General features: G+C 35.8%; 1 protein-coding gene across 2 annotated transcripts in view; it reads right to left on the reverse strand.

Annotated features, from left to right (window-relative positions):
• Positions 1-8,077: 8,077 nt before the first annotated feature.
• The window catches only part of PJA2 (praja ring finger ubiquitin ligase 2), a 284,559-nt gene continuing 275,970 nt past the window's right edge, over positions 8,078-16,666 (reverse strand). For both annotated transcript variants that reach the window (XM_039848419.1, XM_039848418.1), the window contains 3 exons: positions 13,831-13,945; positions 13,336-13,457; positions 8,078-11,313 (listed from right to left, as the gene is read on the reverse strand). In XM_039848419.1, the coding sequence (XP_039704353.1) occupies positions 11,188-11,313; positions 13,336-13,457; positions 13,831-13,945 (363 nt within the window). In that variant the 3' untranslated portion in view covers positions 8,078-11,187. The remainder of the gene's footprint in view (positions 11,314-13,335; positions 13,458-13,830; positions 13,946-16,666) is intronic.

The following is a 16,666-nucleotide window of genomic DNA, read 5'->3' on the forward strand; positions in this document are numbered from 1 at the left end:
TAAATATTGCCTCAGCTCCCCTTTTTACAGGTTCAAGAAAGTCTGCACAGAACAACCCTAAATTTGTATTTCTATTTGAAAGAAAAAATATTCTCCTCAGGTGTAATGAAGCTTATCTTCACTTTCCTAGCCATCATCTCTGACATTAGCAGAGTCACTAGGGAATGCTGTTACTCGATTTGCAAGACAAAATGTTCCCTTCATTGTGATTTTTTTTTTTTTAAACCATTGGGGTTTCCTTCTTTAGGACCATGAAGAAATCACCTGCTCTTAGGGATTATTAATCGGTGTTGTCATCCTTATAAAGCTTAAAATTTCATCCTGTACTTTAATAAAGGGTCTGCTGCAAAGGATGCTCTCAGAAATGCAAAAGCAGGCTAGACTCCAGTCTGAAAAAGATAAAATGTGCCTAACCTCCAAGCCCGGAGATGAAGAAACACTGTTTCCCATGAGGTCTTCTGCAGTTTCCAGGGTGAACTATTGTAGCAAACAGGCCAGAGGTTAGATGGTAGAATTTTCTGCACCAAGTCCAACCAGACAGGGACAAACTAATTCTTTTAAGACATGAATTACAGATGAAGAACACAGTGCAGACTCAAATTTGACAGTGATTTGGGAGGACAGCATTATAACAATGCAGTCTCTTAAAGCCTGCAGGGAAGGGAGCATATCTAGCCACTGGCTAGGCTCAAGAACTGTGGCACATCCCACAGCTAAGAGAGAAGTAGTTAGTCTTAGTCAAGAAGAGCTGTGAGCAGGAACACCTTCAGGCCCCAATCCCTTCAGGTCCAACCCCTAAAGTGGACGTGTATTCACAGTCATGGCACTCTCTGAGCCTGCTGTACTCCTTCTAGCCAACTGATCAGAGTCAAGCTGGGCAAAGCCTATGTATATCCTTGACCATGGAAGACGTATATGGTTTTAGGGGGGCCTCTGAGAATGACTCAGGGAGTGGAGGTTAAAATAAAAACAAGCTTCCTAGGATGCAATGTCCTTTTTTGAGGGAAAAAAACATATATATGGTGTGTGTGTATGTATATATATATGTATATTACATACACACACACACACACAAATTTACATGTGCATTTTTTGTCAATATGGTAAAATAGTAATAATTCTTAAATTAGCCACTGTAGGTATAGATGATGGGTATATAGGGGTTTGTTATAGTCTTTAATTTCTCACATATTTGTAATGTTACTGTTTTCTAAAATATTGACATTCTATTTTAAAATCTTAGAAGTTTAATATTTGTGCTCTGCAAGCGTACCAGATACCTCCTGAGTTCTCAGCTCCTGGAAGCTTGGAGAACCAGAGTTCTCCTGCTCTCCCACTTTGTGTGTACATTCTCGCTTGCTCTCTCCTCTCTCCCTCCTTCCCTTCCTCCCCACCCCAAGCCTTTCCTCACTTAAAACTGATCCCAAAATGGAAGCAGAAAAATAGGATCTCACAAGCAAATGTCTTGATCTAATTTGTCATTATCTTCCCACTTTGCTGGCATCTCAGAATGCACAAAGCAGGTTTGTAGGTTAATAAATAAAACCTATTTCTGATCTAAACCTAGCTGCTGCCCTGACTTACCAGAGGTTTAGACTGGGCAAGAAAGCAGGAGCATAGCTTTTCCCAAACTGAAAAAACTGTAGTCAGAACATCTGAATTCAAGTCCCAGCTGCGACATTTTCTGGCTGTGTGACTATGGGCTACCCACTGTCTCCTCCTTAAGTGAGGTAATATGTTGATGATTTAATTGTTAATTTTCCATTGATTCTAAGTACAAAGCATCCCTGAATAGACAAGCACCTTCCACCAAGTTGCTTTGGCAGTGATCTTCCATCCTCAAGTGGCATCTGTTATTGGCGAGAGGAGGCCATGGGTATTCATTAACCAAAAGGATTAGCTGTCTGGGACAGAGACTAATTAGAACAGAACAAGACCATGTACATTGGATTTACCCTAGCAGCAGGGACCTGACATTTACTCCTATTCAATCACAGGCTGCTTTCTATCTAGGCCCCAGCAGGCTCTCTTTCACCACATCATGGTTCTCACTTATTCGGAGATGTGGAGAGTGGTCACTTGCACTGTGGGTACAACAGGGACTGACAAGAGAAAAATGGTGGAGACAGAATTCTCTATGAAGTGGATTTGAAAGTAACATTAACACCTGCATCTACTGAGATCACTTTTTCCAGATAGGAGTAAAACCATTAAATATGTTTAGGCTTCTCTCCTTAGTCTCTTTGGGCTCATTCTCTATGATTATTAATACAGATAATTACCGACTTTTGAGTAGTTTTTGGTCCAGATGTGTAGTGTTTTCATCCCCATTGAAACAATGTTATAAAGGTCTATTAAACTTGCAGGTTAGTCTGCAAGAAATATTAGTACTGTAGCTAAAATTTACTTCATTTATACTTAGCTTGAGTGTTAACTCACCTATGTAGGAGGCAATGTAACAAAGCAGTTAAGAACACTGGATTGGAATCCTGACTCCCTTACTAGCTATGTACCCTTGGCAGCTACATAACCTTTTGATGCCTTTTGGAGATTAGAATAATCTATCTTGAAAAATTTTTGTTAAGAATAATTCAAATAATGCATATAAAACTACCTATAAAAGTTCCAGGCATATAGTATACACTCAATACATGTTAGCTAAATTTCTCTCACTGTCCGACATCTTTCTGCACCTCTTCTGTTCTTTATAACCAAAGAGTTCACTTAAAGACTCAAATTCTCTGCAGTAATGGCATGTGTATATGTTGTTATAAAGGATGGCCATGTTTGGTGTGGGTAGCAGATGGAGATGAGAAAGAAGATGCCTCAGGAAAGGAAGGAGCTATGACTGCTTTTATGCTCAGTGTTCCTCTAGCAATGAGGCTAACCTTCCTTCTCTCCACTACAGGTGGCGAATCCACTTTTGTGCCACTTCTCCCACTTGTACTTTTGAGTTGCTCTTATTTCCTGCTTTCACACCACATCAGCATGACACAGCTGCTCACGACTTTTAATATTCCTTATGAAACCCTTTTGCTTCAGTTCCCATTTCCTAATGGGAATTCCCCATTTTGCAACATAAATTAGCAAGAAGAGCTGGCTGGCCTCCCTTACCTTTAGCACTTGGTCACTGGCCAACCTCTGAATAGATGGGCCTGGAGTCTGCCTACCACCAGTATAATCAGCTCTGACTAGAAGAGGGGGGTTTCGTGACTTGCAGTGTCCCATCTCTTTAGCAGGGGTTATGGATGTTGGGAGACAATTCATGGGTTTCTTGTTTCTCATGTCTTCTGAGCAAGAGATACAACTTTGTTCTGTACTGTCTTTTCAAGGAGTTTGAAAAGTCTTAGAAGACAGTTATATTATCCTACCCTACCCCCCAGGTAAAAGGACAGATTTGTTTCCTGACGAAGATAACAGATAATGTCTTACTCTGGGGCAAAAGTTAGGCAGGCTTGCCAGCAACCCCCAAACACTGGGGTTTCTAAGCTCAAGTTTCAAGTAGAATGGTCATGGCAGGCACTGTGGTGAAGCCACCTAATGCAGCCTTCAATTCTGCTTCTTCTTTAGGAAGCTTCACTTACATATGGATTAAATAAACACTTAGGAGTCCTCCAGGGCCTTATTCTGGGGAGAAAAATGAATTATACAGCAGTGAGTGGGGAGAGACAAGAATCCCAAGGATTTGTAACAATTCTGCTCCTCCGAGTGAGCCTTTGCACTCTCAGATTTGGCACCTTTGTATACCATGGAGCTGCTACTAAGTCAGGCCGGGGCTATACTAATATGATTGTACATCTGCATAGCATTTAGTACCCTTGCTGAAAACAATGTGTTTTCACATTTGGTTTGTTCAGCTGCCGTGAGTCACGATGTAGGAAATTTGGCAATTTGACCATGGCCTTCTCCTTGTCAAGCCCTTAGTGAGGCAGATTTCAAGATACCTTAGCCCTGGTCCATCAGCACAGTTACCCAAGCCTTTACAATATTTTGCACCAGAGACAACATACCTAGCAGGAAAGTAATGCTCCAGAATTGCCTGCTTTATGTTTTATTTTCTGGGTGAAAACATGCTGGACACTAGCATGTAAATGCCTTCAAGTACAAGTAGAGGAAAAGTTAATATAGTACAGGAAATAAGGTGCTTCTGTCCATTCGTCTCAGCCCCATCTCTGGAAAACACTTTAAGCTTCTCTGGTTGTGAGATATCATGACCTGACAGTGGCCATAGGTTATATAACCTAAGAGAGCTTCAATTTATAGAGCAACATACATCTTTTGGACTTGAGGGTAGTTGCAGGTAGTCGGTCGGTCCCCTTGGAGGGTCAACAGTTATTCTTCCCCGCCCCCACTCCGCCTCCCCCGCTTTGGTTGTTTCTAGCTTGGATAACTATAGAAAAGCCAGGAGGCCCTGAGAGCCATGCGTTTCTCAGGCCAAGATGAAAACCTTCCCATGTAGCGAAGTCAGCTGTGTGGGTGGGGGGTGTTAATATTCTCCTCACTACATTGGACATTCCAGAAGGCCAAGGAGTTTGGCTATCTTGTTTACAGTTGTGCCAGAGTAGGCACTTGGTAAACATTTATCAAGGATATGCAGTTAATTATTTGGTTCAATGAAGGCATTTTTAAAGCAGATTCAGGGAGGATGCCAGGCTGGTATGTCTTAATATATTACTTTCATGAGCTCCCTAATTTTTGTTTAAAAAACTTAACATCTTTCAGGTGCTGTTTATTCATTTAGATGTGGGGCATAACCGAGGTGTTCACTTGTGATTCATCATCATCCAATTCTAGGCTAGGGCCTACTTTCCAGACAAGGTTGATTTTGTAAGCTCCCAATCCTTATGGCTCATCTGCCTTAAATGTGAATTTAAACTGAAATAAAAGCTCTAACATTTTGTATTGGAACCAACTCTGGGGTATTGAAATACCAGGGTTGAAGGATCCTGGGCCCAAGTCAAAAGGAGGAATTATTTTTTGAGGTAAAAGGCTAGTCAGTATGGTATTACATTGTGAAGCCCCTTATAATAGTTGTCCATAACATTTGGATTCTTTTAACAAGAAAATGGGAATAAAATAGACAAATAGAACTAGGGCATAGCTTTAATGCCTGGAAAGAATTTAAAATAGCATTTAAGGATTGAAATAAAAAGGAAACTCTGTCAAATGTCTATTCCTATGATGAAACAATCTGGGAGTAGGTTCTCTCCTGTGTGGAGTGACTGTAATTGTGACGGTAAATATCCCTGCCTTCCAAAGGAAGAAATCTAGATACTGTTGAAAGTGGTAGTGACTGTCATTTATAGACAGGTGTCTGCATTAGTGAAGTCTCATCGATTAAAGAGACCAAAGGATGCCACACACACACTTCTAGGCCAGAGAGTCTCTGTAGAATGATTTAAGGGATACCAAATTATGAGACAAAAGTAGTTCTCCTAAGATTGTAATGATGACTAAGAAACTTCTATAACCAGGACATTAGAACTTTGGTCAGGAGTACGTACATTCCTTAAGGCAAAAATGCCTATGACAATTTAGCAAAATAATATGCCAAGGAAAAACTAAAATATTTTTCAGAATTTTGAACAGATGCCCTTCCACCCCCATCCCCCACTTTTAAAGCTCAGACTGCACCTCAAGCAACTTGCTTAAACATTACCTTTGATCCTAAGCTGCTCCCATCTAGGAAAGAGAGTTGGATGGGAAGACCCCTTAGCTCCTGCTTACGAGCCAAGACTCAATGTTCTTATTTGTAAAATTGGGACAGTACCACCTGCCTTACGAATTCATTATAAATATTAGCTAAAACAGAGAGCCTAACACAGTGTTTAATAATTAGCACTTCATAAATGGAAACTATTCTCATAATGTAAAAATGCATTTAAATGAATCTTATTACAAAGAAAGGCTGTGCTGTAATTGAAGGAATCATAGTGCCTTGCAGTATGATTTCTCTTACTGACAATGAATGATTAAGAGGTAGCATCCTTCTAAAAAGAAAGACTTCTCCCCTCCAACATCCACTATGAAAACTATATACTGATTATAAGGTAAGAATCCAAGATGAAATAAATTGCCATATCCAGGCATGTAACCTTTTAATCAAATTATTATCTTTTATTTATTTTGATTTAATAAAGTTCCCCTGTCAAATTCTTTCAACACCTGAGAGGTGATTAAGATGCTTTTAAGGTTCTCATCTGAAATGTTCAACTCTAAAAGTAGTGCTAACATCGAACAATGATGGAAAGCAATCGTATTTCCCCATGACTTTGTACATTAACAAAGAACATTTTTTTCAAATTTCTATCCACGCACAAGCAGTGGTACTAAACCTATAATTTAGATTTGTTACTATACAGAGAAAACAGAAGCAGAGAGATTAAGTGACTTGTCAAGGTCATGTTACTTCAAATACCACGTTTTTGAGAGGAAAAAAATGAACTCCAAAAATTATAGATATGAGCTTGCCATTGATCACTTATTAAATTCTAGGGCAGATTAATGAACAGATGGCATGTAAGCAGTTGGAAATTGAGGTAGAATGGTTTCACTGAGAATGAGGCATTTCTCACTAACTTCATTTCCTTTCTTGATTTAATATACTAGCAGATTAGGTTACTTCCATAAACAGTGTAATCTGCTTGTCAGCCAAACATGACAAAATTTCTTATGGTGTCATTTATAAGATGAAGAAAGTTGAGCACAGAAGTGATTGGTAGTTGCTTCAACAACTACACCCAAAGTACTGACCAATGGATCAAAGTCACCTGAAGGGCAGTCTATATAGTGGCATTCTGAGGAGGGTCTGTATTTCATCCTGCTCTAGTCAATATTGATCAATAACTTGGACAAAGCCACTAAATACCAAAGGCATGAATCATCTAAATTGAAACTGACACAAAGCTAAGAGGAAGAATCAGAATTCATAAGGACCTTTACAAATTACATTTAATAATGCAATCCTTCAAATAGGTTAAGAAGAAATTGTATAAGTAATTATTAGGAGTGGACCTGACTTACCAGCAATGCCTGTAAAGTTCAGCAAGAGACAATGTGACATGCCTGCCTAAGAGTAAAAATAATGAGAATGAATTATCAACATATACCAGCCACATGAGAATCACTCTGAAGTTGGCAATAATGCTTCTAGAACAGGTTCTAGTCAGACCACAGAAGAACTGTGTTTAGTTCTAAGCAACATATTTTAAGAATGGGATTGAAAGAGCCAATGCCAGGCTAGTCTGGAATAAGTATCATGTAAGATCTGAGAAAAGTGTGAAGCCTGAAGATATAAAGAGGTGGCCACACAGAAGAGACAGGACTTTTATATGCTTGTGTGCTAAATTCATAGAAACATTTGGGTGACACTTCTAACGATGAAATCCATCCCTTTGAGGGTGCTGGGTGGCTCCAATTCTGGCAGCAGTGGCTGGATAAAAATCATATAACACAATTTTAAGTGGATTTTGGCACTACAGAAGAGGTGTATCATTGCCGTTTGTAGCTGTGAAACTATTTTCTAGCATGTTTATTCTCTTAAGGGAGAATCAGAATGCTAAACTTCCTAAAGCTTCTAAACAAAATGATTACAGTTTTCTGTCTAACTTAATGTGGGCATAGTCAGCACTGTTTCCCCACCTGAAATGGGTCAGGTTTTGAACACTTGGGAAACCACAGAGAATCTCCCTACATAGGTACATTTGATAACACTCTCATACCTGATTTAGAGAAAGCCACTGAAGCACGGTAGGCAGGCATCCATCCTGGAACTTTGAGAGTTTCTGGAGTCCTGAGGGGTGTGGACGTTGGGCTCTGATGAACCTACAGGATTACTAAGGTTGGGCAGGAGAGAGCAGGGACCACTCTTTTAGAGCCATTCCAAAAGGATGTCCATCAACCACTTTACTTTTGTAAAGCTGGGCTCTCTGTCTGGGCCTTATTAGATCACAGTTCAAGGACTATAAAACCATGTGCTCTGGATCCTATTCTAGACTTCTTTAACAGCTGTATTCTTTGCCATTAAACTAAATCCCCCTGGGGGTTAACATTATAGAAGTGATATGACTGTACAATATTAGAAATGAACACTGTGTATATCCTGTTTATTGTTTATGATTTACACAGAAAATAATGGACTGAGTTGTAGAACAATAAACCAATCATTACATTTAGACCTGGGCTTTTGAAAAACTTGCATTCCATTTTAACAGTTCATATATATTTAACAGCTTATATATAAATTCAGATCACAAATAATCTTAAAAGTTAGTTAGCTTAGAGATAAACAATTAAGAAACACAAAAAAACCCACATGGATCTACCTTTAAATATTATCATTCATATAACAAGAAAGAAAAAATGTTTTAAAAAATAAAATTATTAGGTCAAGTCACAACATATAGAGAAATAAGGGAAACAGCATTTTTTATTCATATTTATACTTATTTCTAATTTATCTTCGTATATTCTAAATTTTTTCAAAAGGATCCAAGATATGATCAAAGAATATTTTGGTGTCTGAACTTGTCAGCCTCAGCTTGTTACAGTGAAAATACTAAAAATCTCAATTTCCTTTTTAAAGAATTTTATAAGCCAACTCTTATTCAACTTTTCTCCTTCATAGCAGCTGTTTATAGATTGTAGGGAGCCAAGAATAAAGGACAGAAACAGATGGAAAGCAAAAAGTACAACAGCTATCTTAAGTTCAGCTCTCAACACTGCTGGTTGAGGCTGGAACCAAAACCTCTTAACAACTGGCAGATAATAGCTAAATCTTAACAGGCAAAGAAGAAATATTTTCTTTGGGACAGCTGCTATCTAAAAGAAGAAAACCAAGGTCCCTTAATACTGCCTAAATATAATGTGTGGCTTATTACAGAGAAATCTGTAGCAATGTCCGTTTAACTAGTGTCACAACTGATCAATGTTACTTAAAGAAAACAACGACAAAAAACACACTAGCTACAAATTTCCAGAAACCGAAAACCAAACAAACAAAAACCACCCTAGCTACAAATTTTCACAATATACAGATGAGAATTAATTTTAATCTGATTTGACTTTGACACTAACTGATCATCAATGAAATATAGTATGGAAAGATCACAGAATAGAAAACAAGCAAAGATTAGTTTATACAACAGTGACTATATACATCAGAAGGAAAACATGCTAGCTAATGCAACATTAAGGCCTGAATGTAAGCATTTCCAAAGTCACAGAAGCCCCAAAGAACCCCTAAGTTACAAAGTCACCACATTACATGCATGCAATGTTCAGTTTTGTTTTACCCATAAAAGGTTACACAGTATTTTGCTGTAAATACCAGACACATTTACAGTATATGCAAAAATTAGAATGCAAGTGTTATGTTCCTTATTTTTAAGCCTCAAGTGTGCCAACAGTGAAAATTCATTTATTTTTAAGAATAACAAAAAGAGATGGAATATAAACACTGAGAAATTACACAAATAAAATGTAATTTTGCATTTGAGAAGTTATATAAATATTCCTTTTACATGTGCAAACTAAATTATCAATATATTATTTGAATGGATGTACACTCGCCATGTGCTTTTACTATTTTACTTGCTCAAATGTGGTTGGTATTCTAACAGCCATCATTCTCTGGTGTTGATATCAAATGACATTCATATGTTAAATATTCCATCAATGTTTGTACTTTATAGCCTGCTGAGTATGATAACCTAAACAGAAAGCTGTGCAATCTGAGTTTGGGGTTATACATCATTTATAAAGATTAAGTTTGTGGGTCAAATTTTCCATAAAAAAAATAAGAAGAAAAGCTGTTTTCCTCACTTTTGTAGAAGCTTTTGAATAGAACTCTTTTAGAGGGTATATCTGAGGTCAGGATCTTCTTTTCTTTTTTAAACAAAGGAAAATAAGAAAAACTGCTACGTGTTCAATTCTGTTCACACAGTCACTAGGCAACTTACTCCCTTTTCACTCATGGCTTAGTTTAGCTTAATTTGAAACTATTTTTATTTTAGGTCCAGATGAATAATTTAACCAAAATAAATCAGTGTAAAGAAACAAATACTGATAAATGTAATAATAATCCTTTTAAAGAAATACTTTAAAGAAATAAATTATAACACATTAAGGTTTAGATATGTTGTAAAAAGGTATGGCCAAATCTGTCCTACACCCCATCAATTTTATGCTTTATACAAGTTAGTACAATTAACCTGCTAGTTTTTTAAGGATTCAGATTTTCCTTTAGTATACAAGAGAATGAGTGTTAAAAACACTTTATGCATGTTTTTGAATTTTCCAAAATATTTCAGAACCAAAATTACCTTAAATTAACTATACTCAATATTTATTAAACAAGCGTGCCATGAGTGTTCTGGACCTTCAAGTATAATTTTAACCGAGTAGGAAGGATTTTGGTGAGGCCATATAATTCATCTTATTGTACCAAGCACTGAGCACACTAGATTGTTTGCATGCTTTACTAAGCTCACCTTAAGCACATCCAACATTAAAAGAAAAAATTATTTTACTACCTAACAACCATTTCCAGGGGATTACATTTAAGATTTAAATTTTTTGTGATGCTTTAGCCAGAATTTCAGCCTCTGTCTGGCACCCTAAAAAAGTCCTAATTTTAAACAAAAATGGAAGAAGAGACATCTTCCTAAAAAACAACAAAAAAAACAACCAAAAAAACCAGTATTATGAACCAAGAGGTTTTGATGTAGCAAAAGCAAAGTGACCAATGAAAAAGTATGCTTTAGGATTTTTTTTATTTCCAATGAAACCAAATTTTATTACTGTTGTGATCACAGTCTTCACATTTGATGCAAATAGGAGAGCTTAATCATAATCACTTAGTGGCAGTACATCAGAAAAACCGATAATGTGTGCCACAAAGATGATTATTTCTTCTGGACAGAGTAAACAGCTAAGCTTGACTTTACAATTAATATCAACATATTCAACTAAAAAAAATGGATGTACGGCTTCAACATTCTGCTTGAAAATGTTTAGTACCCCCAGCAAACCTAAATTTAGTTTAGAAAGGTTAATATTCTCTTTCTAAACTATGGCATTGACTATATATAGCATTTTAATATATTTATATATAATTATTTGCACATCAGATTTAGAAGGAATTTGCAAATTTACTTTGATAGACTGATCTCATTCAAGTGTTAAGGTTTAGGGGGCTTCTGCAGTACTGTCATTTGAAGGTGGGGCATCATGATCAGGCTCAGAGGAATCAGCTGCAGATGCTTCGATAACTGCAGGTGGGAAATGACGGCGGCACACAGGGCATGTTCCTGACTGGAGGGAAAAAAAAGTTCACAGTCAATGGAAAGGTCTTAACTGCCACATACATATCTTAATAAAGAAAAAAAATTGTATCATTATCCTAAAAACAAAACAAATAACTTAAAAAAAACAAAAACTACATAGTGAACACAGATTTGTCAAAACAGATGAACCTCACGGACCTTCTTTATAAGCCATGTAATTCCTTTTCAAAAAGATATGGTTCGGTGTTTTCTAATTCAGCAGTCTCCAACCTTTTTTGGCACCAGGGACCAGTGCTCCTATGAGAATCTAATGCCTGATGATCAAAGGTGGAGCTGAGGTGATGATGCTAGTGCTGGGGAGGAGGTGCAAATACAGATGAAACTTTGCTGCTCCCTCGCCCGCCACTCAGCTCGTGCTGTGCAGCCCAGTTCCTAATAGGCCACAAAACAATACAGGTCCATGGCCCAGGAACCGCTGTTCTCAATGATAAAACAAATCAACCATAGACCTGGGTGGGAAGTTGGGACAGGGAAAGCAGTTATACTGGTAATATAATATTTTAGGAATGGAAGATATATCATCTGTGATTATCCCTTTGCAAGGCTGTTCTTTTTCCCAGAGAGATTTCCCTGATAGAAGCGGGTTGCAGAAATCACGCTGTTAAAGGTGACAAAGATTTGTATCTTGGGAATCTTCTCCCTAGAGGAAAGGCTTCACGCGAAGCTTTTTCCTGACTGAAAAGAGACTGCAAAGATTATTACCTTGGATTATAGCAAAGTCAATGACAATTCATGGCTGTACAATATATATAATATTTATAATTCAAGAATTTAATTCTGCAAACATTTACTGAGCACTTATCATATAGACTGGGCCCTAACAGCAACATTTTAGTGTTAGATGAGTGCAGTCCCTATCAACCACATACTATCTGTATAATCTTGTATGAGTAACAATCATTGGAAAATGGGAATAAGAATATATCCTAGACTTATTGTGAAGAATAAATGGGAAAATATACACGAATCATTTAGCAGAGCCTGACACATGGCAGGCACACAAAATACTTGATCCTTCTTAAGGCTTTGATGCTATCACAGAAGTTTAAAGAAACGAGATATTAAGGCTATAAAAAGTGGAATTTAAGCTGGAGCTACCTAGACCATCTAATCTTATAGGTATTGGGGAAAGACCAAACCAGGTTAAGCAAACATCAGCAAATGTATAGAGATAGGCTGGGAGCTAGATCATAGAAGGCCTTAAAAGCCAAGACAGAAACTTTAGATTTCATAAAGGAAAAGTGAACATTTCTGCATGGGATTTAAAAATCTTAAGTACAGTTTTGACAAAGATAAAATGGCTGCAGAAAGGGAGCAACAACGAAGAAAGAGAAAGGAAAGAAGAGAGGAAGAAGAGGGGAAAAAGAAAAAAAAGAAAAGGAAGGAAGTGGTTGTAGAGAAGGGAGTGATATCCAATAAGCTGGGAAAGTTAATTTGGGAATTTATACTGAACCGCATGTAAATATTCTTTATGCAAAAATAGAGGTCACAGAGATTTAAGTAAAACTTTTTCCTTAAGTAATTCAAACATACTTAAAATTGAGGAGTAAATATTTAAGGACAGCATATAAAAATCTGAATAGGAGACACTTGGTAGATTATTAAACATTTCTCATATACATTTCCAGACACCAATGCAGATTAGCAGAATATCTGTATATTGTCATAGTATTCTGAGTAGTGCCAAAGACTTCTTTGCCTGAGATAATTTTGAAAATACCAAATTTCAGGGATACGTTTAAACATGTTAAGTAGTCAGTGTCATTTATATTGTTTTATAGACAATATTAGAAAAGTAAAATAGTTTGATATTATTAATCTGTAGTCATTAAAAGGTAAACAATTTTTTAATTAAATGGAATTAAACTAAATTAAAAAGTACTCCAAATATGTAGCTAAATAAAATAGGGTCAAAAGAAACTACTATCATCATTAACTTGCAGGAGAAACTATTAAAATATTAACTTAAAAAACATAATGTAAAACTCACCTTCTGTAGCCAAATTGAGACACAAGGTTTGTGAAAGAAATGGTGACAGGGTAACTCTGTCGCTATATCATCCTTAATATATTCACTGCAACAAATCGGACAGCATAGCTCCTGACCAATAGCTGAAAACAACAAATAATTTGATATATCAATCCCATGAAATTCAATTTAATATTGAAAATCAACATATGAACTCACAGATGATACCTATTAAAGACAAAAGAATCAGATCTTGATGAATAAATTGGGAAACATGTTTCTAATACATGATAATTTGAAATTTGACAAACATTGCTTTTGTAGAAAAGTTGACTCGGGAACATTTGTCCCAGCCCATCACTTAAATAATTAAAAATATCCTTGTACTAGGTGAAAGTTTGCCAGAATCTGGTTTTATAGAAAATCTAATGATAGTATTTTATCTTCTAGGTGCATTGATAACACACTCAAAAATGCAATGTGTCATTCGACATTAGAGATCAACTTTGCCCTTACCAGTGTGATCTTCGAGAACAAGAGTCTCTGGAAGACCTTCGATGCTCTCCTTACTGGCTGGTGGATTGGCCACCTCAACATCTACTGCAAGAGACTCTAAATGTGCCAGGGCAGTCTGAAAAAATAAGTTATTTGTTAGAAAACACTTGAAAACAGTGATAGAAAACTATTTTTTATATCTCCAAAATTACATTGACCATTATGCTCTCTCTTCCTGTTCATTTCTTTTGCTTCAGTCTCCTGCCTTTTCTGCCTCCTTCCAAAAGGAACCATCATCACCACCATCAAAATATCAAAACCACAACCCCTCCCAAAAAATAAGCCCTACTTTTCACAAGTACAATACAAATGTATTTTGTCTCAATAACTATCCACTTGCCCACCATATTTATATTTTCAGAAGAGTGGTTACCTTTCCAACTTATAAGTTCCTGTATATGATCAATAATATAAAAGAATGTAAATATTCTGACAAGTTCAACTCATGAAAGATAGAATATAGCCAACATTAATAAGATGTTTAAGGTTTTGAAACCAAATAATGCATTCCTGAATGGCTATATCTACTACTGTCATAGAGTCAGCATACCCACATTACTAACTCACTAATATTACTAAGTTATCTGGGCTGTGAACTCTACTTAGAAGTTCGAAATCTGTATAAAGTTACTTTTCAAACAAGGATGGAAAAACCATTAGACCATATGATCACCTAACATTAAGTTGCCCTCATCCTTTTGTAGACTGATTAACCCTTCTGGCTATAATTAGATTAGAATTTTAGATAGGACTTATATTCACAAGACCCCAAAGGTGTAAACAACCCAAGCATCCATCAGCCGACGAATGGATAAACAAAATGTGGTTGGTAAAGTTAAGTATATAGTCACATCCAGAATATTCTTGATACTGTAACATGGTTCTATGTTAATACTTTTGTCCTTTAACCCTTATACTTGAGTAAAGTATAAGGGTTAAAGGACGAAAGTATTAAAAATAAGTACAGCTATAATAATTTGTTAAAGAACACACAATATAAAAATTGGTCAATTGTGACATCAAAACCATAAAAGGGAAAATAAAATAGAGCTTTTGTATGCAATAAAAGTTGTTATCAGCATAACTGTTAAGATGTTTTATGTAACCCTCAAGGTAACTACGAAGCAAAAATCTACATTAAATTCAAAAATGATAAAGAGAAGGTAATCAAAGGCTACGACTATGGAAAATCATAAAGTCATAAAAGAAAGTAGCAAGAGAGAAAGAAAGGAACAAGACAATTACAAAACAGCAAGACAATTAATAAGATGGCATTAAGTCCTATCTATCAATAATCACACCTAATGTAAATGGAATAAATTCTCCAATGAAAAGTCATAGAGTGGCTGGATGGATATAAAACAATACCCAACTATACACTGCCTACAAGAGAATCACTTCAGCTTTAAAGACAGGCTCAAAGTGAAAGGACAGAAAAAGATATCCCATGTAAGTTGAAACTGAAGAGAGCAGGAAGAACTAAACTAACATCAAACAAAATAGACTTTAAGCAAAAAACTTTAACAAGAGACATAGAAGATTATTATGTAATGATAAAGGGTCAAGTCATCAAGAGGATATAACAATCATAAATAAATATGCACCTATCATCAGAACATCTAAATATATTAAGTAAATAAAACCAGATCTGAAGTAAGATAACAATATAGTGAGTCAGAGATTTTAATTTTAATACTTCATTTTCAACAACGAATAGACCATTCAGACAGAAAATCAAAAAGGAAACATTGGACTTGAACTACACTTTAGATAAAATAAACCTACCAGACATTAACAACATTCCATACAACAGCAGCAGAAGACACACTCTTCTCAAATAGATATGTAACATTTTCCAGGACAGATCATGAAACAAGTCTTAGCAAACTTAAGAAGAGTAAAATCATACTAACTATGTTTTCTGACTGAATGGAAAGAAATGAAAAATCGTAACACTGGAAAATTCACAAATATGTGTTAATTAAATAACATACTCCTGAACAACTAATGGGTCAAAGAAGAAATCAAAAGATATCTTGAAATAAACAAAAATGGAAACACGACATGTCAAAATTTATAAGATGACAAGCAGTTCTAAGAAGTTGAAAGCAATAAATACCTACATTAAGAAAAAAGATCTCAAATTAACAACTTTACATCTCAAGGACTAAAAAACAAACAAAAAACAAAACAAACAAACAAAACAAACAAACAAAGCCAAAGATAGCAGAAAAATAACATCAGAGCAGAAATAAATGGAGACCAGAAAAACAACAGAAAATACCAACAAAATTAAGAGTGGATTTTTAAAAATACAAACAATATTGATAAACTTCTAGCTAGACAAAGAAAAATAGAAGATTCAAAAAAAATAAAAAGTGAAAGAGGAGACATTACAACTGATACCACAGAAATACAAAGTATCATGAGAGTTATCATGAACAATTATATGCCAACAAATAAGATAACCCAGAACTGGTGTAATTATTAGAAATACACAACTTACCAAGAATAAATCATGAAGAAATAGAACATTTGAATATGTTATAAAATTGAACAAATAATCAAAATTCTTCCAATAAAGAAAAGCTCAGGATTAGATGGTTTCCCTGGGAAATGCTATAAAATATTGGAAAATTAATGCCAATCCTTATAAAACTCTCAAAAAATTGAGAAGGAAACACTCCCAAACTCATTTTATGAGGTCAGCATTACCATGACATCCAAGGCCAGATTAATATACTTAAAAAAAAAAAGAAAGAAAGAAAGAAAGAAAGAAACTTAAAGCCCAATAACC

The sequence above is a fragment of the Pteropus medius genome, unplaced genomic scaffold (genome assembly GCF_902729225.1).
Source record: "Pteropus medius unplaced genomic scaffold, Ma_sr-lr_union100, whole genome shotgun sequence".
Lineage (NCBI taxonomy): Eukaryota > Metazoa > Chordata > Mammalia > Chiroptera > Pteropodidae > Pteropus > Pteropus medius.